Source organism: Nicotiana tomentosiformis, chromosome 11 (assembly GCF_000390325.3).
Source record: "Nicotiana tomentosiformis chromosome 11, ASM39032v3, whole genome shotgun sequence".
Classification (NCBI taxonomy): domain Eukaryota; kingdom Viridiplantae; phylum Streptophyta; class Magnoliopsida; order Solanales; family Solanaceae; genus Nicotiana; species Nicotiana tomentosiformis.
In genome coordinates, this window is record NC_090822.1 from 40,098,010 (window position 1) to 40,125,131 (window position 27,122).

The window sequence follows — 27,122 nt, forward strand, 5'->3', positions numbered from 1 at the left end:
ATACGCTCAAATCCAAAATTATCATACGAACCTATTGGAATCACCAAATCACCTATTCGAGGTTGTTTACTCAAAAGTCAAACCTTGGTCAACTCTTTAACTTAAAGCTTCTGAATTGAGAATTACTCCTCCAAATCAACTTTGAACCTCTTGAAAATCAAGACCAACTATACACACAAGTCATAATACATTATATTAAGTTACTCAAGGTCTCAAACCGTCGAAAAACATTCTACGGCTTGAAATGACTGGTCGAATCATTACAAGAATCATACCTAGAATGCCAAAAAGATAAGTATATCTTCTTCGTATATTTTGCTCGGTCTCCCAAGTTTCCTCCTTGATTGATTGAGCTCTCCATTTAATCTTCACTGATGCAATATCTTTCGACCTCAGCTTCTGAACCTAACTATCCAAAATGGTCGTCGGCTCTTCTTCATATGCCAAATTCCTATCCAAGTGTACCGAACTGAAATCCAACACATATGACTGATCCTCATGATACTTCCGAGGCATTGAAACATGAAACATAGGATGAACCCCCGACAAACTTGGCGGCATAGCAAATCTATAAGCCACTTCACCAACTCTCTCCAAGATCTCAAATTGACTTATATACCAAGGACTTAACTTGCCTTTCTTCCCAAATCTCATCACGGCTTTCGTAGACGAAACTCTAAGAAGAACATTCCTACTCTCCATGAAAGCTACATCACGAACCTTCCTATTAGCATCATTTTTCTGCCTCGATTGTGCTGTATGAAGCCTCTTCTAAATCTACTTCACCTTCTCCAAAGAATCCCGAACCAAATCTATGCCCAACAACCTAGCCTCGCCAGGCTCAAACCAACAAATCGGAGAATGATATCGCCTACCATTTAACGCCTTATACGGATACATTTAGATACTAAACGGGTAGTTGTTGTTGTAGGAAAACTCCGCTAATGGTTAAAATTGATCCCACGTACCTCCAAAATCAATAACACTTGCTCTCAACATATCTTCCAGGATATAAATGGTCCTCTAAGATTGCCCATCCATTTGAGAGTGAAATGCAGTGCTAAGCTCCACCTATGTGCCTAACTCACTGTGAAAGACTCTCTAAAAGTGTGATGTAAACCGAGTGCCACGGTCTGAGACGATAGAGACAGGTACACCATAAAAGCGAACAATCTCTTTGATGTAGATCTGTGCCAACTTCTCTAAAGTGTAAGAAGTCGCGACTGGAATGAAATGCGCCAACTTGGTCAACCGGTCCATAATGACCCAAAGTGCATCAAACTTCCCCAAAGTCCATGGAAATCCTGCCACAAAGTCCATAATATTACGCTTTCACTTCCACTTAGGTATATCTAACCTATGAAGAGAATCATCGGGTCTTTGATGCCCATATTTGACCTGTTGATAATTCAAACACCGTGAAACATGCTCAATAATGTACTTCTTCATACTTCACCACCAATAATGCTACTTTAAGTCACAATACATCTTCGTAGCACCTAGGTGAATAGAATACCGCGAAATATGAGCTTTCTCAAGAATCAACTTCCTCAAATCCTCCACATTCGGCACACAAATCCTACCCCGAAGTCGTAATTTATCACCAATATCACCTCATTGTCACTACTTCACTGCACTGTGTCCTTAAGGATAAGCAAGTAGGGATCATCATACTGACTAGCCTTAATATGCTCAAACAAGGATTACTACACAATAACACAAGCAAGAACTCTGGTAGGGTCAAAAATATCCTATCTCACCAATCTATTGGCCAACGCCTAAACATATATAGCTAAGGCCTCTCCACATCTGGAATAAATGCCAAACTCACCATACTCTTAGCCTTCCTTCTCAAGAAATTGGCTGCCACATTTGCCTTCCCCAGATGATACAAAATAGTGATATCATAGTCCTTCAATAACTCCAACCACCTCCGCTGCCTCAAATTTAAATCCTTCTGCTTGAACAAATGATAGAGACTTCAGTGATCAATGTAAACCTCACAAGACATGCCATATAAGTAATGTCTCCAAATCTTGAGTGTGTGTACAATATCTGCCAACTCCAAATCATATACATGATAGTTCTTCTCATGGGGATTTAATTGGAGCGACGCATAGGCAATCACCTTACTATCCTGCATCAACACACATCCAATACCAATACCCAAAGCATCACAATAAATAGTATGCATCCCCGATCCTGAGGGCAATACCAAAGCTTGATCCATAGTCAAAGAAGTCTTACGCTTCTGAAAGCTCTTCTCACACTCGTCGGACCATCTGAATAAAGCACCATTTTGAGTCAACTTAGTCAACGGAGTTGCTATAGATTAAAAACCTTCCACAAAGCAACAATAGTAACCAGCCAAACCTAAGAAACTCATGTTCTTCGTAGCAGTAAAAGGTCTGGGCCACCTCTGAAGTGCCTCAATCTTATTCAGATCCACTTTGATCCCATCACTAGACATCATGTGATCCAAGAATATCACGAAGTCCAACAAAAACTCACACTTGGAGAACATAGCATACAACTTCTACTCCCTCAAAATCTGAACCACAATCCTCAAATGTTCCTTGTGCTCCTCCCTACTACGGGAATATACCAAGATATCATCAATGAATACAATAAAAAGGTAATCCAAATAAGGCTAGAACACATCGTTCATCAAATGCATGAAAGTTTTTGGGGCATTAGTCAAGTCAAAAGACATCACCAAGAACTCTTAAAGCCATAACGAGTCCTAAAAGCCGTCTTAGGAATGCCCGAAGCCCTAATCTTCAACCGATGATACCCCGACCTCAAGTCAATATTTGAGAACACCCTGGAACCTTAAAGATGATCAATCAAATCATCAATGCGAGGCAGTGGATACTTATTCTTGATGGTAACCTTGTTCAACTGCGTATAATCAATACATATTCTCAGAGAACCATCCTTCTTCTTCACAAATAATATCGGCGCACCCCAAGTTAAAAGACTAAGGCTGATAAAACCTTTATCCAATAATTCCTACAACTGTTCTTTCAACCCCTTCAACTCAGCTAGTGCCCTGCGATACAACGGGATAGATGTGAACTGAGTGCCCGGCACCAAATAAATACCAAAATCAATATTCCTATCAGGAAGCAAGCCTGATAGATCTGCAGGAAACACATCTGAAAACTCTCTTACTACTGAAACTGACTCAACAGTAGAAGTATCAACACTAACATCTCTCACAAAGGCTAGATATGCCAACATCCCTTCTCAACCATTCGTTGAGCCTTCAGGAAAGAAATCACTCTACTAGGAGTGTGACAAGTGAACCCCTCCATTCTAATCTCGATAACCCTAGCATAGCCACCATCACGAGCTTAGCGTGACGATCAAGAATAACATGGTACGGAGATAGTCAATCCTTACCTAAAATCACCTCTATAACAATTATATTGAGCAACAAAAAAATTCAACCCTAGTCGTATAACCCCCAACAATAACCACACAAGACCGATACACACAATCCACCACAGTATAATAACCAACAAGTGTAGATACATGAACAGGAACATCGAGAAAATCATATGGCATTCCAGACAAGAAGAAAAATATGATGACACATAAAAATAAGTGGAAGCGTGGTCAAATAATACTGAAGCATTCATGTGATCACATCATCTGAAGCAACTGCCTCTGGCCTACCCAGGAATGCATAAAAATGAGTTTGTCCTCCACATGACTAATCTCTCACTCTAGGACGGTCTCGGACAGATTAAGCTTCATTTCGAGCTGGATGTGCAGGTGGTGTAGCTGCTGGCCATGGAACCATGGATTGGGTGCCCTGACGGGGTACACTGCTCAAAGGTCTGGGGCAATCCCTCTTGAGATGACTCAAATCCCCAGACTCAAAACAACTATTCCTCTGGCGAGGTTGCTGACTCTAAGACTAACCCTGAGAACCTGACTCAAGACCCTACAACTTAAACTTCCAAGAATGAAACTAAGTATCCCAGTCATTCTCAAACCTTTCCGAAACTAACTCAAACATCCCCGCAAATCACCAAACATCAAATATGCATACAAGGAAACATTAAATAGGAAAACGGGGCTCAAATACACAAAACGACCGTCCAGGTCATTACATATACATTAATTACACATATATAATACATTCACATGATATTTTTATTTTAAACAGATAGGTGAATGGCTATTAAATTAATTCTTCATAACAAAATTAACTTATTTAATTTGTAAAGTCCAAATTAACTATTCAATCCAAATGAAATTGGGTCCATACATGTAAATGGATTTGAAAAATTAAATTAAATTTTAAGTACTTACAACTTAATATCTTGTCAAACGCCGACAAATTTCACCCAATTTTGTCGGTGTTCAATAAGCCAATATCATGTGTGGTCACCAAAATGAGATCAACTTTCAAGAAAAGATTAGAGTACAATAGGTTTCAAGTGGAAAATTTATTTTTCAATAACACTAATCAGAGAATCAAAGCACATTTTGTAAACAGAATCAAATGAGAAATTATCTTCTTCTTTTTTTCACAAATTGTTATTCTTTTTTTTTTCTCTAACGCGAATTTGTTATTGCAATATATAGTCAATCCCTTGAAATTCAAGGATTCTGAGGAGTATGTTACATTCTATAAAGTTGTTTCCACTCTCATGCGAAAATACCTAATTTGACAAATATTCCAAGGAAGAATCCAAATCTGGAGTAAGGCTAAAGTTAGGCTCACTTCCATAACCTTAATTCCGTTAACATAGAATACATGCATGTGACTGCAAAGGATAGCCACCTCTAAATTGCAGCCCACGGAAAGGCAACCCCTCCCTCCCCAAAAAATCAAAACCCCACCCACCCACAAAGCATAAAGGAAATTAGAAATAAAAAGAGAAAGAGAGATTTGAAGAACTAATATAACACTCTTGCCCAAAAAAGTTAAAACCCTTTTTACATATTTGTGAAGTTAAATGAATTTTCTTCAACTTTAGCTTTCTCCATGAACATTTTTAATACTCTTTTATTTTAAGTATTTGGGGAATAAATTTAAAAAATGATACTTCAAAATTGAAAGAATTCTTATTTATAAGACATAGCTTACCTTGACATTTTCAATTTCACATAGAGGAATTTCTTCCTGCATCGGCGGCCATTGAAGCTAAACTAACGGAGGAAGGAGGAGGGAAGGGGGAATCAAATAAATTGTTATTAACACAAAATTGGAAGAGGTTGGATTTCGCTTTGATGTTGTTAAGCCAAAAGTCCAAGCGCATGCGCGAAATGAGAGCTAGAGGAATGGGAAGACAAGAGAATGCCCGGGTACTCCATCTACCAAACGAAATGATTAAAATAGAGCGAAGAATGAAAAGGCAGGTTGCGAAGACGGTGACTCAAAGGCTGATAGGATTGAACTCAAAGGGAAAAGGAAATAGGCTAAGCAAAAGGATTTACCATCGATGGTGAAAGACGCAGTGACACACCAAGAGCCTTGCCCATCAGGGGGTAGATCTTCCAATCTTTTCATAATTACCACTCAATGCTTCTGCTCCTTTAAAGGGAGGCCGCTTAAAAACATACCTTATTACTAGAGAAAGGTTTAAAAATTTCCTCAAAGTTTGTTTTTAACCCCATCCAAGGAATTAGCTATGTGAAAACATATCTAAAGGTCATCATTTCAACAGTATTATATGGCGTGTGCATGCAGTTGATTTCCTTGTGACACTTGAACTAATTGAATCTCTCCTTCCCCACAAACTTTGCAGGAAAAAAAACTAGTTAATGCTTTCAATATTGTAGGAGTAATTATAATGTTGGAAATATATTGCGTTAGTGCATGCAAACTATCTTTCTTCTATTTCCTAGTATGGATTATGGAGTACATTGTTTATGTTTTTTTCCCGAGCAAAAACAAAATGGTAAAAAATGAACTTAAGTAACAGAAAAGCCTATACATAGCTTTCTGTTGGCCCAAGTGAAGTTTGTTTTGATGATTGACAAAGAAACTCAAGCATGAACCAGGTCCATACACAATGTACAGAGACACTGACAGATTCGAGCATAAGGGATGCACGTGAAGGAGATGAGCTTAAGTTGTTATATCTTATACCTCCTGATCAAAAAGGTTGCATAAATGATAAGGAGAAAGACTCCTTACTCGAAGAGAACTTTATCCAAGATAAGGGAGGAGTTAGAAGTTAAAGAGAACTAGAACTCTTCCACCAAGGAAGAGTAGCATTATAACTCTAGTTATTCCTATTCTACTAACTCTATAAATTACAAGATGTTCTCACTCTATAGTGACGCACAGACGCTGAAGTTAAACGTGAGTTGAGAGCAAAATAGCAAGGTATTTTGCAAACAACTCTTGTGAGATTCAAGTGCGCGAACCTGAAGCTACATGAACCAGATAGAAGAACCAGTTCCAAGTATTTGTATTTTAATCTAGTTCAATTGTAGTAGGGCTTTTCAAATTGTTCCTTTCAGCTTTATCTAGAGAAAATTGTATTAGGTACTCTGAGTATTCAAGTTAGAGTTAACATGAAGTTATCGCAACAGTTAGAGGCTGGTTGCCATAACGGGATTACAGGTAATCCTTAGGTTTACAAAGAGTTTTGTAAATATTGTTTTGGCTCAATTGATTTATTTAAGTGTTGGGTAAACGCCTATTGAGTATTAGGCCGTGGTTTTTTTTATCTTTTGAGTCGGGTGTTTTACACATAAAAATACTTGTGTTCTTTACTTTTCGCATTTACTATTTCTACAACAGTAGTATAAGGAACACATAGAAGAACCAGATTTTTCTATAATCAGTGCACGCAAAAATCGGACATCACACAAATCACCCCTCCCCCCCTTCTTCTTGTGTGACATTGAAGTATAAAACATCAATTGGTATCAAAGCCAGGTTATCCTTGAAGAGGCTAACACCTTAGGAGAAGATCAACATGAGTGCACCACCTGGAAACCAGGAAGGGCAATCCATTGGTAGGCCACCACTCTTTAACGGCCAGTACTACTCTTGGTAGAAAAACAAGATGAGAGATCACATTATTGGAGAAGACTATAAGCTATGGGATATTGTCATCGATGGTCCACTGGCTACCTTAAAGATAAATGCTAAAGGAGTAGAGCTGCCACAAGAGCGAATTGCACTGCTGAGGACTGGAAGAAATGGGAGAAGAATGCTAAAGCCAAGAAATTACTTGTTTGTGGAGTTGGTCTATATGAGTACAGTAGAATCCAAAGTTGTACCACTGCCAAGCAAATTTGGGACACATTTCAAGTGGCTCATGAAGAAACACCTCAGGTGAAGAGATCTAGAGGAACTCTATTGTATTCTCAATATGAGAACTTTGCTATGAAGGAATGAGAAACCATTCAAGATATGTACACAAGGTTCACTACATTGACAAATGAACTAAAGTCTCTTGGAAGGATTATTCCTGAAGAAGATAGAGTTGAGAAGATACTGACTAGGGTTTTGCCTATCACTTGGGAGATCAAAATCACTAACAGTCAGAAATCAAAGAATATTTCCACTCTCCCGCTGGATGAATTAATTGGAAATCTCACTGCCTATGAACTTAGGAGTCAAAACATGAAAATGGGTGTACCTAAGAAGGAAAGGAGCTTGGCACTCAGAATCACTAAAGGTTCTAATCTAGAAGATGATGAAATGGCTATGATCACCAAGGACTTCTAGAAGTACCTGAGGAGAGGAAAAGGCTCTTCAAGAAGTGGAAACTATAGCAAGTCAAAAGCCCCTGAGAAGCAAACCAATGGTGGTTGCTACAAGTGTGGAAAGACTGATCACCACATTAAGAACTGTCCTTTATGAGAAATTGAATGGAGAAGGAAAGAGTTGAATGAAGGAACAAGAAGAAGGAACAGGTTCAACCCAAGAAAAATAACAACAAAGGATCAACCAAGGCTATGGTCGCTGCTTGGGGAGAAAGCTCAGATGAAAGCTCAGATGATGATGATGAGGATGAACAAGCACTTATGGCCATTGGAGAATCTGATGAAGAAACTGAGGTAAGTGTAATTCATCTCAAAGACAAGATTAAATTGTTGTCTAAAGAAAGGTTATTTGGGTTACTTCTAAAACTAATTGATGAATCTGAGGATGTAAAAAATGAAAAGGAATAGTTGTTTAAAGAATGTATGATTTTAAAGGCTAAGTGCAAAAACCTGAACTTAGGGTTAGTGAAACAGTAAGTGAAAATACCGTGTTGAAGAACCATGTTCATGCACTTAACTCAACTGTCCTAGAGCTTAGATCTGAAAATCTAAAACTGAAATTAGGAACAGGTAAAAAGACAGTTGATCACACACAACTCACTCTAGAAGAAAATGTAGGAAAATGAAAGATGAGTTGTATAAAAGGGATGAGCAGGTAAGAATCCTAATGGAGGATCTAAGCAAGGTCAAGCATGAGCTAGACAGAACTTGTAAATGGAGCAGATCCTCTGATGCACTTTCATGGCCACACGAACACCATAGTAGCAACAGAAGAGAACTTGGCTTTGGGAACCTGGCACCTAAGTGGGATCCCAAAAGCAAGTACCTCACACTTCCTGAGAACAAGATTTGAACACACTGTGGTAAAACAGGTCAATATAAAAGTGAATGCAATGCAAAAGAAAAGGCAAGTCAAAAGAATAAAGAATTTGTTCAAGGGAATAATAGGCTACCGAGTTGGGCTAAAAAGAATTTGATTCATCCTTTTGCCTATAGAAAGGGGCCCAAACTAGTTTGGGTTCCTAAGACTAACCCCTGATTTCCTTTTGCAGATCCAAGTAAAGGGGAGCATCCAAATATGGTACATGGATAGTGGCTGCTCAAAGCACATGACTGAAAAGAAGAACTAGTTCTTTTCACTTGAGGACCTTAAAGGAAGTAATGTCTCCTTTGGAAATGGGAAGAAAGGTGAGATCATTGGAGGTGGAAAGGTAGGTAAGACTGATTTTCACTCTATTGAGAATGTCTACTTGATAGATGGACGGAAGTACAGTCTAATAAGTGTATCACAATTGTGTGATAGAGGTAACATGGTAGCATTCTCCTTTACAAAATGCTTTGTGATTAATCTTACCACTGACAATATAGTTTTGGAACGAAAAAGAGTGAACAACATATATGTTGTAGATCTGTCCACACTTTCAGAAAATAAACTCACTTGCTTAAGTGTGTTGGATAATGATCCCCTCCTTTGGCACAAGAGACTTGGACATGCTCGTCTAAGTCAACTCACCAAACTAGTCTCCAAGGACTTCGTTATAGGGCTGCCTAGCATTAAGTTCAAGGAAGATAAAGTTTGTGAGGCTTGTGCAAGGGAGAAGTAGGTAAGATCCTCTTTAAAAAGAAAGAAAGTGGTAAGCACCACCAGGACGATGGGTGGAAGTGCATCTGGGTCCCATCTTAGGGCATTTGGATGCAAGTGCTTTGTGCATAATAATGGTAAAGACAGACTCCCTAGATAAGTTTGATCCCAGAAGTGATCAGGGAGTATTTTTGGGATATTCTTCATATAGTAAATCTTATAAGATTTATAAAAAAAGAACTATGTGTGTAGAAGAAAGTGTACATCTGGCTTTTGATGAAACTAACATTCTTTCTGAGAGGCAGGAACATGATGATAAAGCAATTGGGCTACTAAGAAACTCAAATGAAACAACAGCCCAGGCTGAAGTTGCACCAGAGGAAGGCATAGGGGATGGAAGAGGTCCTTCCACCCAGGGAAACTTGATAGGGGGAACTGAACAAAGAGGAACTGATCCTCAAACCTCGAGGGAACCTGTCCATGAACCTGTTCCTCAGCAACAAAATATTGAAGGAACATCTAGGGGAAATCGGCTGGTTGTGAAACCTTACAAGTATCAAAGTTCTCATCCCATTGAGAACATAATTACTGATCCAACCTCTGGAATCAAAACCAGATATTCTTTGAAGAATCTTTGTGCTTTTGATGCTTTTTTATCTCTTATTGAACCTAAAAAGGTTGTTGAGGCTTTGCAGGATGCAGACTAGGTGAATGCAATGCAAGATAAACTCAACCAATTTTAGAGAAGTCAAGTTTGGCATTTGGTACCAAGACCCAAAGACAGATCAGTAATTGGCACAATATGGGTTTTCAGAAACAAACTTGACGAAGATGGGATAGTTACAAGGAACAAGGCAAGATTGGTGGTTCAAGGATATAGTCAAGAGGAGGACATAGACTATGATGAGACCTTTTCTCCAGTTGCAAGATTGGAGGCAATTAGACTCCTTATAACCTTTGCTGCTTATATGAAATTCACTCTCCATCAGATAGATGTCAAGAGTGCCTTGCTCAATGGGTATCTAAAGGAAGAAGTGTTTGTCAAACAACTTTCGGGCTTTGAAAACAAGGACTGTCCTGATCGTGTGTACAACCTTGACAAGGCACTTTATGGGATCAAGCAGGCTCCAAGAGCATGGTATGAAAGATTATCAAAATTCTTGCTTGAGCATGGCTACAAGAGAGGTAAAATTGATAATAATTTATTCTTGAAATAAAAAGGTAAAGATCTCTTGGTAGTTCAGATATATGTCGATGATATAATTTTTGGAGCAACTACTGATAAGTTAAGTAGAGAATTTGCTAAACTAATGAGGAGTGAATTTGAAATGAGTATGATGGGTGAGCTTAATTTCTTTTTAGGCTTAAAAATTAAAAGAAATTCAAATGAAACTATGATCCATCAGTAGAAGTATGTGAAAGAGTTGCTTAAAAGGTTTTAAATTGAAGATTCCAAAGAAATTGACACTCATATAGCAACAGCCACAAAATTGAATGTAGATGAACATGGTTCATCCGTTGATCAGAAGTTGTATAGGGGAATGATTGGCTCTTTTTTATATCTCACTGCTAGCAGACCTGACATTATTTTCAGTGTAGGCCTTTGTGCTAGATTTAAAGCGAATCCAAAGGAGTCTCACTTGACTGCTGTCAAGAGGATCTTGAGATACCTAAAAGGCACCACTGACCTCTGTCTATGGTATCCAAAAGGTAGTAATTTCAACTTAGTGGGATATGTTGATGCTGACTATGCAAGTTTTTTTGTGGATAGAAAGAGCACCTCAGGTATGGCACACTTTCTTGGATCAGTATGGCAAAATTTTGTGGCCTTATCTACTGCTGAAGATGAGTATGTTGTTGTTGCCTCATGTTGTGCTCAATTGTTGTAGATCAAACAACAATTAATGGACTTTGGAATTTATGTAGGTTGTATTCCCATCTTTTGTGATAACACTAGTGCAATTAGTATAACTAAGAACTCGGTTCATTACAAGAGAACTAAGCACATAGATGTTAGGCATCATTTTTTGAGGGACAACTATGAGAAGGGCTTGATCACTGTGGAATTTTGTGCTACTAACAAACAAATAGCTGACATCTTCACAAAGGCTTTAAGTAGAGATCACATTGAAAGGAACGTGTTAGAATTAGGGATGATTAAGATCACCTAAAAGGAACCAGTTCTAACTCAAAATATTGGTTAGAAAAACTATGAATTTTTGTACATAACTAGATTAGATTCTGCTCAGTCACATACTTTCATCAGTATACTCTTGTGCCATGTGCTAAAATGTCTCAGTAATCTCTAATGATATTATCTTTATTTTTTTGGAAAATTCAGACTTACACAAGAGATTTCTCAGTGAAGTACCTGGTTCATCAAGATTACATGGTACGTATTCTACACTAAGAGTATTTTGAAATAATTATATTTGGATTATGATCAAATGGAGAGTCCCATTTAATCCTAACCTCCTTGACCTTATTTATTACAAAATGAACCAGTTTCATTCAAAGGAATCCCAAAAACACAATAAGTGCCTAGATTTTAGGGAGAGTCATAAATGTCTCTCTGAACTGACTCCCAATTTGATTAGAACTCTGAACTTCTGAAAAAGTAGTTGTTACCCAATTAAACTCTACTTCTTTAAATTGATTAGGCCTTAGTTGTTTCTTCACTTCAAAGTCTAAGCCGTCAAACAATTCTCTCTATCTTCTCTCATCGTCCAAACATAAACATACTCTCGTTTATCATACCCAAACACATCAATGGAAAACACTTAAGAGAATCCCTCATCACCACCCAAAGAATCAATACCCACTCCTTCCACCACACCCTCAACCACACCTATCTCCAATAAAGGAAGATTTAAGATGCTTGCTCGCAAAGTAGTTGCTAGAGGAGAACAAATCAAGAAAATCAATGAGAAACTGAAGGCAAGGCAGGCATACGAACCCTAGAAATCTGATGAATCATTCAAGTCTGCTACTGAGGGGGAAGAAACTGTTTCTTCTTAAACAGAGCAGGTAATATCTGGACCTAAAGTTACATCTGAAGTAATCTCTGAGGTTGCTGCAAATCTGGAAACTTGATTTGTTTTGGCAGGAATTGTGGCTGGGGTAGAGATTGCTGGGTCTGAGATGATTGGTAGTAAAAATAAAAGGAAAAAAGAAAAGGAGAGTGAGGGTGCTTGAGGAAATGTGAGGGGAATGGAAAAAAGAGTGGCTTAATCTTCACCCACTCATGTTGGTTTAACTGAAGAAATAGGAGCTATGGAAGTATGGTGTGAGGAATCGCGTGGAAAAGAACAAAGTATGAGAGAAAAAGGGGGAAATGGGTCTAGAGAAGCTACTAAGGGGTTGGTTAGATTGGGGAAGAAGGTTCAAGAACCTGTTCCTTCTGTGCAGGAACCCCTCGAGGACCTACTAAGAAAAGTGTCTGACAGTTACAATCCTAAAAGGAAAAGGAGTTCAGTAGTTAAAGTCCCTCGTACTGCTAGGGCAAACAAGAAAATAAAGGCTGCCTCGTCTATCCCTGTAGAGACTCCTCCTACAAGATGAAGAGATATAGGGAGTCAGAAGAAGCGGAGTGAGGCTGAACTGGAAAAGGCCTTAGAAAAAAGTAAGAGAAAAGTTGCTGCTAAGGGAAAGAAGAAGGTGGGCGAGCCTGTTGAGGCAGTTGAAATTGAGGAGATGGACCTGGTTCTTCATGATAAAGAGGAGGCAGAAGAAATGGAGGTTGTGACTCCAAAGGCAAAGAAGATCAAGACTTCCTCAAAGAAGTTTGTGTCAAAGACAAAGTATGCAGGTCCATCTACCTTGGCCAGAAGAACCAGGTCTGCTTTGAAGTCTAGAAAAGTAAAAATAGTAGAAGAAGAAGAAGAAGAAGAAGAAGAAGAAGAAGAAGAAGAAGAAGAAGAAGAAGAAGAAGAAGAAGAAGATGCAGAGAAGGACAAGATGGTTAAGTTTGGGAAAAGAACCATCTTGAAAAGTAGACTCCTTAGGAACTTGGAGGAGGAGGGCATGGTGATACTGTTGGAAAAATTACAATTGCAAGGTTGGAAGGACATGGTACTTCATATGGATGGAAAGCTTGCTAGAGCTGAGATTGTGGAGTTCATGGCAAATTGTGAGATCAAGAATGGTAGAATCACCAGTGTAGTGAAGGGGGTGTCAGTGAGTTTTGATGACAAGGAACTGGGACAGATCTTAAGCGTACCTGTTGCAGGGTACAATGATTACAAGAAACTCAAATGGCTAAGTCTAAGGAATCTTCTTACTGCTCTTGCCATTAAAAGAAAGTTTGGTGACAATGAAGAAGAGCTTGAGCCCAAGGCTATATACAAAAGTGAGATGAAGCCACCCCACAAAGTGTTGTTCGAATTTTTTAACAAATTTGTGCTACCTAGGCAAGAAAGGAAGCACATTGCCACCTTCATTGACCTGGTCCTTATGGAATGTCTGGACGGTGGAAGGCAAATCAATTGGCCTTGATTCACCATCCAGCTTCTCGATAGGATTCTGACTGGCACCAAAACTCATGCCATACCCGATAGGTTCATTCTCATGGTTGTACTCGTACACTTCAAGGCACCTATCAAGAAATAGGAAGTTGGTACAAGCAAGAATCACTTTGGGGCAAACACTTTGATTGCTTGTGACTATGAAGTCCACACCACTCCCATAGAACATGGTTCATCCAAAAATGTACCTCTGAACAGTAAAGTGCGAGCCTTGGTGCAAGAAAGTGGGGCAAAGGATGCTGAAATAGAAAGGCTGGAGAAGAGGTTGGCAGAAGTAGAAACTGAGAGAGATGCTCTCAGAGCTGAGCTTGCAAAGGAAAAAGAGAAGAATGATGGCATTCTTCATGACATGCTGAAACTTCTTCAAACCAAGAACCAAGAACCTGGTCCCTCCCAGCTTTAAAACCTTCCTAGCCTAGTTAGACACACTAGTGACACGGATGGGATTTCTTTTTGATCTTTTTGCTCATGATCCAGTGTTTTTATTTCTTTTTATGCTTTGTGGATGACTAGTATAAATGATAATCAACTATTTTTGTGTTCTAACTGTTTGTTGATGCTTCTTAGTTGACTAATATCATTAGATTGATAAATGATGCTTGACTCCATGATTACATTTGAAGTAGCCCTAGTGGCCATGAGTAATTTCTATTAAAACCTAGTTATCTAACATAATTATGAAACTTTTTGATAATGTCAAAGGGGAAAGATAGTTTGTGTTGTTTACTTTGGACTATGATGTTTTTAACCTAATGAACCTGGTCCTTGATGATTTGTGACTTAAAAATGGAAAGTGTTCTAACATTGTGTTGATGTTGAGTTAAGTTGACACAAGGCCTATGCTTAGAAAAAGCACAGAGTTTGTCAGCATCAAAAAGGGGGAATTTGTTGGACCACGTGAAGTTAGTTTTGATGATTGACAAAGGAACTCAAGCATGAACCAGGTCCATACACAGTGTACACAGACACGGGCAGATTCGAGCATAAGAGATGCACGTGAAGGAGATAAGCTTAAGTTGTTATATCTTATATCTCCTGATCGAAAAGGTTGCATAAATAATAAGGAGAAGAACTCCTTACTCGAAAAGAACTTTATCCAAGATAAGGGAGGAGTTAGAAGTTGAAGATAACTAGAACTCTTCCACCAAGGAAGAGTAGCATTAGAACTCTAGTTATTCATATTCTACTAACACTATAAATTACAGGATGTTCTCATTCTACAGTGACGCACAAACGCTGAAGTTAAACGTGAGTTGAGAGCAAAATAGCAAGGCATTTTGAAAATAATTCTTGTGTGATTCAAGTGTGCGAACCTGAAGCTACATGAACCAGATAGAAAAATCAGTTCCAAGTGTCTGTCTCTTATTCTAGTTCAATTGTAGTAGGGCTTTTCAAATTGTACCTTTCAGCTTTATCTAGAGGCAATTGTATTAGGTACTCTGAGTATTCAAGTTAGAGTTAACTTGAAGTTGTCGCAACAGTTAGAGGTTGGTTACCACAACGGGATTAGAGGTAATCCTTAGGTTTACAAAGAGTTTTGTAAATATTGTTTTGGCTCAGTGATTTAGTGAAGTGTTGGGAAAAATCCTATTGAGTAGTAGGTCGTGGTTTTTTCATCTTTTGAGCCGAGTGCTTTCCACATAAAAATATTTGTGTTCTTTACTTTCCGCATTTACTATTTCCGCAACAGTAGTATAAGGAACACATAGAAGAATTAGGTCCTTCTATAATCAGTGCACGCGAAAATCGGAAATCACACAAATCACCCCGGGTGACATTAAAGTATAAAGCATCACTTTCAGAATATGATAAACTATCAAGAAGGAATTTAAACTGATAGTAATTGAAATCTGAGGCATCAAAATACACACACACACACACACACACATATATATATATATATATATATATATATATATATATATATATATATATATATATATATATATATCGCAACAAAAGAGCCCACCTATTAGTTACAGGACTAAGTCCTGCGAACAAGAATAATCATAGCACATGTTATATCAAATGGTTGGCAAAGGAAGACGTTTAATATGCTATCGCCTTGGAAAAAAAATATTTATTTAACTGGTTATCAATCTAAACATAACCTATCACCTATGTAATTTATGAGAATATTCAGGATTTCAAGTCAATATATATGGAATATCACTATATTTAAATTTTTTAACAATATGTATATACTTGGTTACTGTAGTATACAATTTTCGATTGTATAGTACATAATTTCAATAGGAAACATTAAATGCTTTCACTGTCAAAATTGTGAATCCTTTCTCTCTCTCTCTCTCTCTCTCTATATATATATATATATATATATATATATATATATATAGATACACAGATATACATAACCAGCATATACAGACCCTCACCTTGAATCTTATCTTATGGTAGGCAATATGAGAAATTTGATATTCCTGACATCTCTTAGCGGTTTCGGAAGAACCAAATTAGTGAAACAAATGATTTATTTCCCAATAAAAAACTTTGAAAATTTTGTGAACCAAATTTTCTTTACTAAAGTGTTTATTCCCTTTTCTCTAATTTTCTAAGCACCGAGTATAGCGGTGGGAAGAGAGAGAAACATATTGGATCCCACCCTAATTTTCTCATTTCGTGTACTTTAGTCCAATTGATTCAAAGTCAAATAGGTGGACTCAGTAGCACGATATGGCCAACCAAAATCTTTAAACTCAAGGAACTTTGTGTACTTTATGATAACTAGTTTTCACATTGAAATGCTGCCCTTTAATCTCCATATACTCATTCTCTCAAAGCTTCGCTCTTTAGCCTTTTTTCCTTCACAAATCTTTGCTTTACATGTTACGATGAAGACATACAAACCAAATGGCCGACGTTTCATCATTTCCTCATTTTTCTTTATTATATTCCTTTGCGTTCTAGCTTCAATCAATGAAATCCGATTTGACAGCTTTTTGATATTAGGTAGTTGTGCTTTCTCTCAAACACCAACTAGAAATTCTTCTTCTGCTACAAACTTTCTTAGTGTAAATTCCTCTTCCTTGTCCACCAATAACGAAATCCGAATTCTCATAGGAATTTTGACACTTCCCGATCAGTACCAAAAGCGACACTTCCTGCGTCTAATCTATGGAACACAACCTCCAATAATGGGTGCAAAGGTTGACATCAAGTTTGTGTTCTGCAATCTAACAAAAGAAGATCAAAAGGTATTAGTAGCACTTGAAATAATGCGTTACGACGATATCATCATCCTAAACTGCCAAGAAAATATGAACAAAGGCAAGACGTATACCTATTTTTCCAGCTTGCCAGAGCTATTTTCAGTCTCAGATGACCAGCCATATTATCCACCTTATCATTACGTGATGAAAGCCGACGATGACACATATATAAGGCTTGAGAGTTTTGTAGAATCCCTAAGGCCATTGCCTAGGGAAGATTTGTACTATGGTTATGTTATTCCATGTCCAAGCATGGACCCTTTTGTTCATTACATGTCAGGAATGGGTTATTTAGTGAGTTGGGATATCGCAGAATGGATAAGAGATTCTGATATTCCTAAAAGCCATTTAGAAGGCCCAGAAGACAAGGTTTTTGGAGAGTGGCTCCGAGATGGTCACCGGGCAAGACATCGGTACAATGCCAAATGGTCTATGTACAATTTCCCCGAGCCGCCGACGAGATGCACGCACGAGCTGTGGCCGGACACGATTGCAGTTCATATGCTCAAGAATCAAGAAAAGTGGATTCAGACGCTCAACTATTTCAATGTCACTAGGGATCTTAAACCATCTAAGTTGTATCATATATGATATACCTTAGGCAAACACGTATTTTCCTCTGTTTTAGTTCTCTAGTTAACGTGACAATTTTTTTGAGATGATTCAAAGAGAAACAAGTTGCAGAAATTCATTACACAATCTAGCATTTAAATTTTTAACGGGTTTCATAATATCTTAATAACCTAATTATATCTATTTTCAAACAAAAATCAATATGTTTACCCTTATAATTGGATAACAATTAAACTTATAATGAAGTTCTAAAGATACGTGATTTCACTTAATATCGATAGATAAATATAAAGATTAATAACAGAAATGAACTATAAAATAAAGCGAACCAGTATTGAAACGGAATTCAAACCCTCTAGAGTGCCCTCGAATTGAATGATGCAAGAATTATGAAAGTATAACAAGCTCAATAACAATGGTGAAAACAATAAAGAGAATTATGTTGCTTTTTGTGTCTGTCAACCGTGTCCTCCAAATGATTAGAATCCCCATTTATATAGCAGAGGAGTTCCACTTATGGTACAATTCTAATTACAGAAAGAAACCCCATGATTAGCTAATTAACCGTTTCTGATTTGATCCGTTCCGAATTTATGCCATGATCATCGGCCAGTCACCGAGATTTACGCCATGATCCTCGGTCAGCCCCGAATATCTTGTCTTTCTGTTATTATGCTATCTTCGATCTTGCTCAATGTCTGTCTCATTTGGTTTCGATCGCTACTAGCCTCGATCTCGACAGGTACCTCGGTTCTGAACTCGGTACCTTATCCTTGTGATATGGCCTATTCCGTTACGAGACCGTCCTTCGATGCAAACTCCCGGTCTCAGTCAAACGGTAAAATCGGGTGGGGCTGATTTTAACCGTATACACAATATGTGATTACCAAAATGAGATCAACTTTTCACGCACATGAAATTCATGCATGGTGAAGAGTAGGTTACATAAAGCAGTTTCCATTCTCATGCAAAATTACCTAATTAGAAACTACAGATGCGGTTGACAATTTGACCAAAAGTGCAAGCAAGAAGCTGCCTAATCTGGAGTGAGACTAAAGTTAGGCTCACTTCCATAACCTTATTTCCGCCAAGATAGAATAAATGCATGTGACTGCAAAGGACAGCTAGCGACTTCTAAATTGCAGCGCACGGAAAGGCAAACCTCCCCACCCCAAACTCCACCCACCCACAAAGCATAAAGAAAAAATAGAAATTAAAAAAATGAGAGATTTGAATATCTAGACTCCTGACCAAAAAATTTGGCCCCTTTATATTTATTTGTGAAGCTCAATTTTTCTTTAACTCCAGCTTTCTCCATAATAAAACTTAATATTTGTTTTTGACAGAATAGCCTAGTAAACACTTGTACTTGTTTCGGTTTGACATATCGGTCCTTTTATTTCACTTTTTTTCATCCAAACCCTTCTACTTGATAAAAAATCTATGTTTTGAAACTTTGTGACGATGTGTGTCTCACAATCGCGCCATATCAGAATCCACATAGGATAAAATATACCATGTCATTTTTTAGTTTACAAAAAATAAAAACAAACCCTTTTGACTTTTTTGCTTTTATTTTTTGACTTTATCTACATTTGTTTTCACCTAGTCCACCATCTCTTCTCCTTACCGCCAACAACTCCACCACTGCCATCGCCGAAAAATTCCACCGGCCACCGGAGAATACCATGAACCTTCGCAAGTTAGTCACAATAAAACTCTTCCGCACTCCTCCATCTTTATTCCTTCACCGATACAACCAAAAAGATAAATTCACTTCCCAATCATCTTCAGAATTTTACTTCTCCATTAAAATTTGGAGATCACTCTTCATTCTCCATTGGTTTCTTATTATTGGCAAACAACACACTTCATTACTAGATAAATTGAATAGATTTTTTTCTCAAAAAAGCAAATTTACTTCTCCATTAAAATCGGACAACTCATCATTTGCTCTTTAGAAAAGTGTTATCTGGAAATTACAATAGTTTTTGTCTGTTGGATGAGAATAGGTTCAAGGTAAAATAGTTTTTGGGTGAAAATTGGGAGGGAGAACGGGAAGGGGGTGCAGGTGGGGGGTGACGGGTGGGAGAGAACGGGGAAGAAAGAGAAAAAGAAATAGAAAATGGGAGATGGGTTTTGGGGAAGAACGGGAAGGGGGGGGTTAGTTTTTTCCTTTGTATATGACTGTTTTTTTTATTATTATTATTATTATTATTTTTCTTGTTAGTTCAATCATTTCTTAGGCCAATTATTTATGTTCACGCTCGTTGCATGCGTGAATTACACGCTTGTTGTCCAACTCAGTCATAATGTTGCCACGTATGATTGGTCAACGGTCAGAGGTGGTTAAAATATAGGTTTTGATTAATTAAAAGAGTTTGAATAAAAACAATTTAAGTAGAAGGACCGGGATGTCAAACCGAAATATGTTTAGGGGTCTACTAGGCCATTCTGCTTTTTTTTTTAAATATTCTTTAGGGAATAAATTTCTATTGTGACTTTCAAACTGACAGAGTTTTTTTTATTTGTTTGTGAAAATTGACTGAAAGTTTGTATTTTACCCCATCAAAGAAATTAAGTGGTTCTGTGAAGACAGTAAGGGGCCGTTTGGCCATACAAAAGTTTTCGCTTTTTTTCAAATAAAAATTATTTTTTTCCAAAATTATCGTTTGGCCATGAAATTTTTAATTTTCACTTGAAGATGAATTTTGGAATTTTTGGAAAATTTGAAAAACTCCAAAAAATTATTTTTCAAAATTCACTCAGATCACTCACAAAAATTCAAAAACAACCCAAAATTATATTCATGTCCAAACGCAACTCTAAGTTTCAAATAATCATTTTCACTTGAAATTGTTTTTCACTTTTTTAGAATTTTACAATTCTTACGTCCAAACGCCCACTAAGATTATCTAAAGGTCATCATTTGAACAGCCGTCAGTGTGTACAATTGGCTTCCTTATCACAGTTGACCCAATTGAACCCCTTGTTTCCCACAAACTATAAAAAGAAAAAGAAAAAGAACTAATTAATGGTTTCAATTGTGGGAGTAACTGATATTCCGCAAAAAATACATGTTTTTAGTAGATTTACGCTTCATATCTTGGGCACAATTGTATGAAGACGGACGGCTATCGATCCTCGCGTAGTGTGCGACGCAAATGAGCACCCCAGTTATTCTATCCGACCAGGTATTGGATGATGCTACCCCAAACTTACCCTAGGTAATATATACCCCAAGAAACGTCTTTTAGAGGGGGATACACTACTTTGGAGGCGAGGAACAGATGAGGAGCAAAGACGAAAGGAATTGGGCGATGAGTTTCTATTTTTCTTCCATCTTCTTTGTTAGTTTATGAAATTTTATCATTGTTTTGAGATGAACTCTAGCCGTGGCTAATTTCTCTATCATCTCGTTGTGGCTAGCCATGAATATTGACGTTTAACGATTGTTTCTCTTTTAATACAAATTGTCATCATGTGGTTATTTCTTTAATTCTGCACATAATTACTTTGTCGACAGTCTAGTTCTATATACTATCAAGTTTATAGAATCATTTTTAGATTAGAAAAGAATTAAAGAGTACTTGAACTCAGCCCTAGGGGTAAGGTGCGGATTTAGTTATGATAGGAATATACCTAGTCACCTCGCTTAACTAAATATCGTGACCTCGGAGTGTTCATAATAGATTAATTTCATAATGATATAGGTATTAATATGCTTTTAATAGGCGAGTAACATTTCAGAAGAACACTACAAGTCTAATTTGGCAAATTAGGAACCATAGATAATTCGAATTAAGAAGAAATAATCTATATCTATTTATCTATATATAAAAGGAGAAGCAAAAGAATGTAATGATACCAAATGGCATAACTACAATTCAGACACATCTCCAATAAAGTTGGAGTTAATATGAAATTTGAAACTAGAACTAGAAAATCTATCTATATATAAAAGGAGAAGCAAAAGAATGTAATGATACCAAATAGCATAACTACAATTCAACAAGTGTCATTTTTTAAGACACGTCTCCAATAAAGTTGGAGTTAATTTGAAACTAGAACTAGAAAATAGGCAAAAAAACATTCATCCAACGGATTCACAAAAAAAAAAGGGATACTGCCTCCCATGTTGGGCAGTTATTTTATGGCTATCTATATATAAAAGGAGAAGCAAAAGAATGTAATGATACAAAATGGCATAACTATAATTCAACAAGTGTCATTTTTTAAGACACGTCTCCAAAAAAGTTGGAGTTAATTTGAAACTAGAACTAGAAAATAGGCAAAAAAAACATTCATCCAACGGATTCACAAAAAAAAAAAAAAAGGGATACTGCCTCCCATGTTGGGCAGTTATTTTATGGAAATTAAGATTTTTTTTAGTTAACAATAAACAAACAATTATTATCAAAATTTAAAAGTTCACATTTAATTACAGTTACAACTCCTAATAATAAGGATATAGACAAGGCAATAGTTACAATCTTCTTAAGTACCGTTTCAAGCCAAAGCCTTCACGTTTTCCCCGTCGTTTCAACCAAACACATAATTTTCAATTTCAAACGCCTCAAGTTTCAACTGCAATGGCACTCAAGGCAGAGAAAAAAAATAACAAAGGAGAAGAAGTTTAACGGAGAAGATGATCAGAAGGTAGAACGCTTTTCTTTTCCCAGTTTTTCATCTGAAGGTAGAAAGTTTCACTATTGCAACTTGGTTGATTGGTTACTTAATTCAAAATCTGAATGTGCTACATTTGTGTTTAGGACAAGGAGTGGTTTGGATAGCAGGTCATGGTTTCAAAAGAACTTGGAGCAAAAAAACAAGTAAATTTGTTGATTTGTGCCAGTAAGAATCTTCACCAATTCAGTATATTTCTTATGATTTTCATTTCTCTAATCCCTTTTTTCCCCTTACTTATCTTCTTCATTTGTTTGGTCATGGTTATAGGAAGGAGATCAAGTATCCAAATATGGAATTTTAAATAATGTTTTGCTGTTGAAGTATTCATCGTTTTTATGTCTTTTTTTTGGTTGGCAACTGTCCCTTCTCTTTTCACTTTCTTCTTTTCTGCTTTCCTCTATTTCTTCTTCTTTGTTTCTTTTGGTAGAGCAACTTACTGGAGAAAACTATTCCAATTTTATACTCATGAAACATTTTCAAAGGTAAATTAATTTTTGTACTATTTACAGTTATGCCTATAAAAGGTAAAGTTTCAACTTAACAATATGCTAGATGATTATTGAACAGTTATGGTAGATGCATGTTTCAATTTTTTTAATATTTAAGTTTTCTAAGGATTATGTTATATAGGTTCTTAAAGACCTTCTTACTATATTTTATGTGGAATGATTACGTTTGTTTTCTATGGGAGGGAAGGAAACTGATGGAAAGCTTGAAAACTATATATTTTCTTTGTAGATTAACTTGCTCATCTAAGTAGGATATTTTACTTTCTATTTACTGGTTTTAAATATCGGTCTTAGCAGCACTACATATTTTATGCGCACTAATCTTTCTTTTGACATTTTCAATTTCGCCGCTCCAATAATTCAAGGACAGAGTATGTTTTTCCAAATGTTATTTTATATGCATTTCGCAATTTTGTGTGCTGAGTTTTTGGATAAATATGAAGGACTTTTCCAAAGTGGATGTTATATTGACTGTAACAAATGATATTGATGAAGTAAAAATTGGATCAACAGAATGACTACAAAATGATAGAATGAAATGTTTTATTTTCTCTCCTATAATTTTTTTTTTGTGTGAAAATTGAAATTTATTGTAACAAAAGAAATAAAGAAAAAAATCCTATTTTTTCATTCTGTAACGACTCGGCCGGTTGTTTTGAATATTATAACCTCATTTTCCCATTTACTGCTAAATTTATGCCTTGCTATTGATTTATGACTCATCGGGTTAGTTGGTTCGGGTCCGGAAGGAATTCGGAGTGAAATGAGACACTTAGTCTCCTAATTGAAAAAAATAATTAAGTTAGAAAAGTGGACCGGATATGGACCTATGTGTAAACGACCTCGGATTCGAATTCTGATAATTTCAATAGCTCCGTATGGTGATTTCGGACTTAATTAGGAGCGCGTCCGGAAGACTGTTTGGAGGTCCGTAGAGGAATTAGACTTCAAATGCCGAAAGTTAAATTTTTGGAAAGTTTGACCGAGGGGTTGACTTTTTGATATCGGGGTCAAAATCCGATTCTGAAAATTTTAATAGGTATGTTATGTCATTTATGACTTGTGTGCAAAATTTGAGGTCAATCGGACGTGATTTGATAGGTTTCGGCGTTATTTGTAGAAATTAGAAATTTCAAAGTTCAATAGGCTTGAATTGGGGCGTAATTCATGGTTTTAGCGTTGTTTGAGGTGGTTTGAGGATTCGACTAAGTTCGTATGATATTTTAGGACTTGTTGGTATATTTGGTTGAGGACCCGAGGGCCTCGGGAGAGTTTCGGATGGTTAACGGATCAAAAATTAAACTACAACAGCTGCTGCAATTTCCTTCTGTTGGAAATTTCTTCTGACAGAAATCGAGCTCAGATCGAGTTCAGGGCCGAGGGCCACGATCGAAGCCATGATCGAGCCCAGGGTTGAGGGCCACGATCGAAGCCATGATCGAGCCCAGGGTCGAGGGTCACGGTCGAAGGCAGGGTCGAAGACATGATCGAAGGCCTAGGACCGAGGACCAGGATCGAGGGTCAGGATCGAGTTCTAGGATCGAGGACCTCGATCGAAGGCCAAGATCGAGGCAGAACCGAGGTTGTTTGGGCAGAATTATAAAAACAAAGACTTCGTCACATTCGCCATTTTTGACAAATTGGAGCTTGAGGAGAGGCGATTTTTGATATATTTTCAAGGACAACTTAAGGTAAGTTCCTTGTGATCATTTCTACTCCATAATGTTGAATTATCATCCAATAATCCGACTAGATTACATGATTTTGAGGTGTAAATCGGAGATTGGAACTTAGAAATTTGAAAATAAGATTTATAGATTTGAGGGTCGAGTTGAGGTCGGATTTTGGTAAAATTGGTATGAGTAGACTCGTGGTTGAATGGGTTTTTGGATTTTGTAACTTTTATCGGGTTCCGAGACGTGGGCCCCACGGGCGATTTTTGAGCTAAATTTCGGATTCTTATGAAAAATTAGTACTTTCTTATGGAATTAATTCCAATAAATTTTATTGACTGAAACAAATTATTTGTGACTAGATTCGAGGCATTCAGAGGCCGATTTGCGAAGCAAAGGCATAGCAGAGTAAAGAGTTTCACGTTTTGAGGTAAATAACAGTTTTAAATCTAGTCTTGAGGGTATTAAACCTCGGATTTTGGTATCATGTGATTATTTTGGAGGTGACGCACATGCTAGGTGACGGGTGATTATTTTGGAGGTGACGCACATTATTTTGGTATCATGTGATTATTTTGTAATATGAACATAATTTAGCAACTCTACTTTCTTTATCTTTTTATGTTATAGTAAACATATTATCTAAGTTAATTGTCGTCTATATACTATGAGAATCCAATTTGATATTTTAATATTGTTTTAATATTTCATTACACTATTATACTGGTTAGGGATAGAAATGATGCATAATGCATTTGAGTACCTTTTTCCCCGTAATATAACTTAACTAATAATTTATATTTGTTTGTTATTTCTTTGCTTGATTAACTTATGCTTTCTTAACTTTTCTTGAAATCATGAATGGAATATTTTCTACTATATTCTGACACCTTTTTTTAATCACGCTTAAATGTCAAATCACAATCTAAAAAGGTACAATAATATATTTTGTAAAAATATTCAATATTGATGCTTTACTTTTAACTAAACATGATGTACATTGGTTACTCAATAATCTACAAATTTACTTTTTCCTTTAAAATTCATATGCAAGAGAATTTTCGTGCATTATGGAATACTTTTAAACCTTAGGACAAAAGTTAATAAAAATTATAATATAAATTTGAATTTGAATAAAAAAGGAAAATTTTAATTTAAATAAAAAGATAAATATTTGCAATAGATGTGAAAGTGTTTAGCTTCATTTTTAAATAACTACTTCTAACGGAGTGGATTAGACGGAAGTCTTCTTCTAATCTATATTTGATTGTATCATTTCTATTATGCATAACAAAACTTATCAATTCTAATTTATCCGAAGACATGTTTTATCTTTAAATTCAAATCCCTATCTATAATTTGTATCTTCTATAGCTAAATAATTGTTTCATGGCTTGACCAGCCACTATAAGGCGTTTTGATGCTAATTACACAAGTGTGACGATACTGTCATTTTATATCATGTCTGGGTTTGAGTCATGAAGATAGACTTTGGGTGCCAATTAAAGTGGTTGGTCCATTAAGTACTATTATAAGGTTTTATACCAGACATTTTATAAACCATCAAACTTGACTCTCTACTAATTGTTCTTTGATAGGGGTTTGGAACAAGTACTTCAAAATAAGGAAACGAGTACTTTCAAGATCTTTAGAAACACGGAAACAATTGTCTGGACGGGTAACTAAGATGGGGAATCCATAGAACTTGATTTCAATCAGAAGAAGATAAAAGCAAGGAAGAATTGGCGTAGACAACTTGAGGTTGGGACCATTAATACTTTTATTATAGTTTGATTAGCATACATCCAAAATTTCCTAATTATTTAACTGATCATTCTTTATTTTTTATGCTTTGCAGCCTGATACCCATCTAAACCAGAAAGAAAAGTATATTTCATACACTGAATTTGTTAACCAAGAGCTTATTTTGTTTTCAATAGCTGACATTTAAAGGTCAATTTCATCGATGCTTGACGGTTTGAAACCGGATCAAAGGAAGATTATGTTTTGTACCTTTAAGAGGAACTTTATTAATTTGTACCAACATATCGTGTAGTGAAAATGGCCTTTTTCAAATGCTACTAATACATTTGTTTGAGAATCAGAATATGGCTAATCATCCAAGATTGTATTTTCTTATGAATTCTTTCCTCACTAGCTATTTTTTAATGGATACATATGGTTCCTTATGACTTGAATGTTTGAAAATCTAGTGGATTTACATATTCATAAAATAATAGCGTTTGCATGCTCCTTTGTGTCTACCATATTTTTCAAGTACTATTTTTATATGAAAAACTATATTTAATATTCACCGCACAACGCGCTGATACATATACTAGTATTATTAAAAGGAGAGGAAAAAGCCCTCATATTAAGTCAAGTGGCTGCCTCACAATAGGCCACTTGACAATTTAGAACAATGTTAGTTAGGTTAGGTAATAATTAGTTTCTTTTTAAATTTAAATTTTAAAATAAATTAAATTATGCATAATTTATTGTTAATAATTAGTTACTATTTTTAAAATAAATTATTGTTCATATACTTTAGTTATGAAACATCACTATTAGAAATTCGGGAAAAACAGTCCAAAAAAACT

The 27,122-nt window shown here is 36.5% G+C and overlaps 3 protein-coding genes and 1 long non-coding RNA gene across 6 annotated transcripts; 3 read left to right on the forward strand and 1 right to left on the reverse strand.

Moving 5' to 3' along the window:
- Window positions 1-405: 405 nt before the first annotated feature.
- LOC138901308 (uncharacterized) lies at window positions 406-3,243 on the reverse strand. Its single transcript, XM_070189064.1, has 7 exons — window positions 3,017-3,243; window positions 2,216-2,282; window positions 2,051-2,137; window positions 1,837-1,957; window positions 1,141-1,304; window positions 969-1,023; window positions 406-755 (listed from the first exon to the last, which is right to left on the reverse strand). The coding sequence occupies exons 1-7, from the start codon at window positions 3,241-3,243 to the stop codon at window positions 406-408; spliced, it is 1,071 nt and encodes a 356-aa protein (XP_070045165.1).
- Window positions 3,244-9,395: 6,152 nt separating this feature from the next.
- LOC138901309 (uncharacterized) lies at window positions 9,396-12,520 on the forward strand. The gene is made up of 6 exons (XM_070189065.1): window positions 9,396-9,462; window positions 9,578-9,878; window positions 10,140-10,463; window positions 11,040-11,110; window positions 11,667-11,717; window positions 12,432-12,520. The coding sequence occupies exons 1-6, from the start codon at window positions 9,396-9,398 to the stop codon at window positions 12,518-12,520; spliced, it is 903 nt and encodes a 300-aa protein (XP_070045166.1).
- A 3,728-nt stretch (window positions 12,521-16,248) lies between these two features.
- LOC104121040 (beta-1,3-galactosyltransferase pvg3-like) lies at window positions 16,249-17,765 on the forward strand. Its single transcript, XM_009632936.4, has one exon. It carries the CDS (start codon window positions 16,587-16,589, stop codon window positions 17,667-17,669), a length of 1,083 nt encoding a protein of 360 aa, XP_009631231.1. The 5' UTR covers window positions 16,249-16,586; the 3' UTR covers window positions 17,670-17,765.
- Window positions 17,766-20,327: 2,562 nt separating this feature from the next.
- LOC104121042 (uncharacterized) lies at window positions 20,328-26,629 on the forward strand. 3 transcript variants are annotated; one of them, XR_011412234.1, is made up of 6 exons: window positions 20,328-22,310; window positions 22,424-22,505; window positions 22,608-24,540; window positions 24,885-24,952; window positions 26,121-26,283; window positions 26,381-26,629. It is a non-coding gene; the product is annotated as an uncharacterized lncRNA (long non-coding RNA). The 3 variants fall into 3 exon arrangements; XR_011412236.1 differs by having other exon boundaries at window positions 22,608-22,689; XR_011412235.1 differs by lacking the exon at window positions 22,608-24,540.
- Window positions 26,630-27,122: the final 493 nt, after the last annotated feature.

Excerpts from the sequence above, each read along its gene's own strand:
- LOC138901308 (XM_070189064.1), bottom strand. The coding sequence starts at position 3,243 with ATGTTGGCATATCTAGCCTTTGTGAGAGATGTTAGTGTTGATACTTCT. Across the intron at positions 1,958-2,050 it reads ATTTGGAGTTGGCAGATATT|AAGGATTTAAATTTGAGGCA; the intron begins GTACACACACTC and ends TTGTTCAAGCAG. Across the intron at positions 1,305-1,836 it reads CTTGAGAAGGAAGGCTAAGA|GATTTCCATGGACTTTGGGG; the intron begins GTATGGTGAGTT and ends ACTTTGTGGCAG.
- LOC138901309 (XM_070189065.1), top strand. The coding sequence starts at position 9,396 with ATGGGTGGAAGTGCATCTGGGTCCCATCTTAGGGCATTTGGATGCAAG. Across the intron at positions 9,463-9,577 it reads GTGCTTTGTGCATAATAATG|AAGAAAGTGTACATCTGGCT; the intron begins GTAAAGACAGAC and ends CTATGTGTGTAG. Across the intron at positions 9,879-10,139 it reads CTGGTTGTGAAACCTTACAA|AAACAAACTTGACGAAGATG; the intron begins GTATCAAAGTTC and ends ATGGGTTTTCAG.
- LOC104121040 (XM_009632936.4), top strand. The coding sequence starts at position 16,587 with ATGATAACTAGTTTTCACATTGAAATGCTGCCCTTTAATCTCCATATA.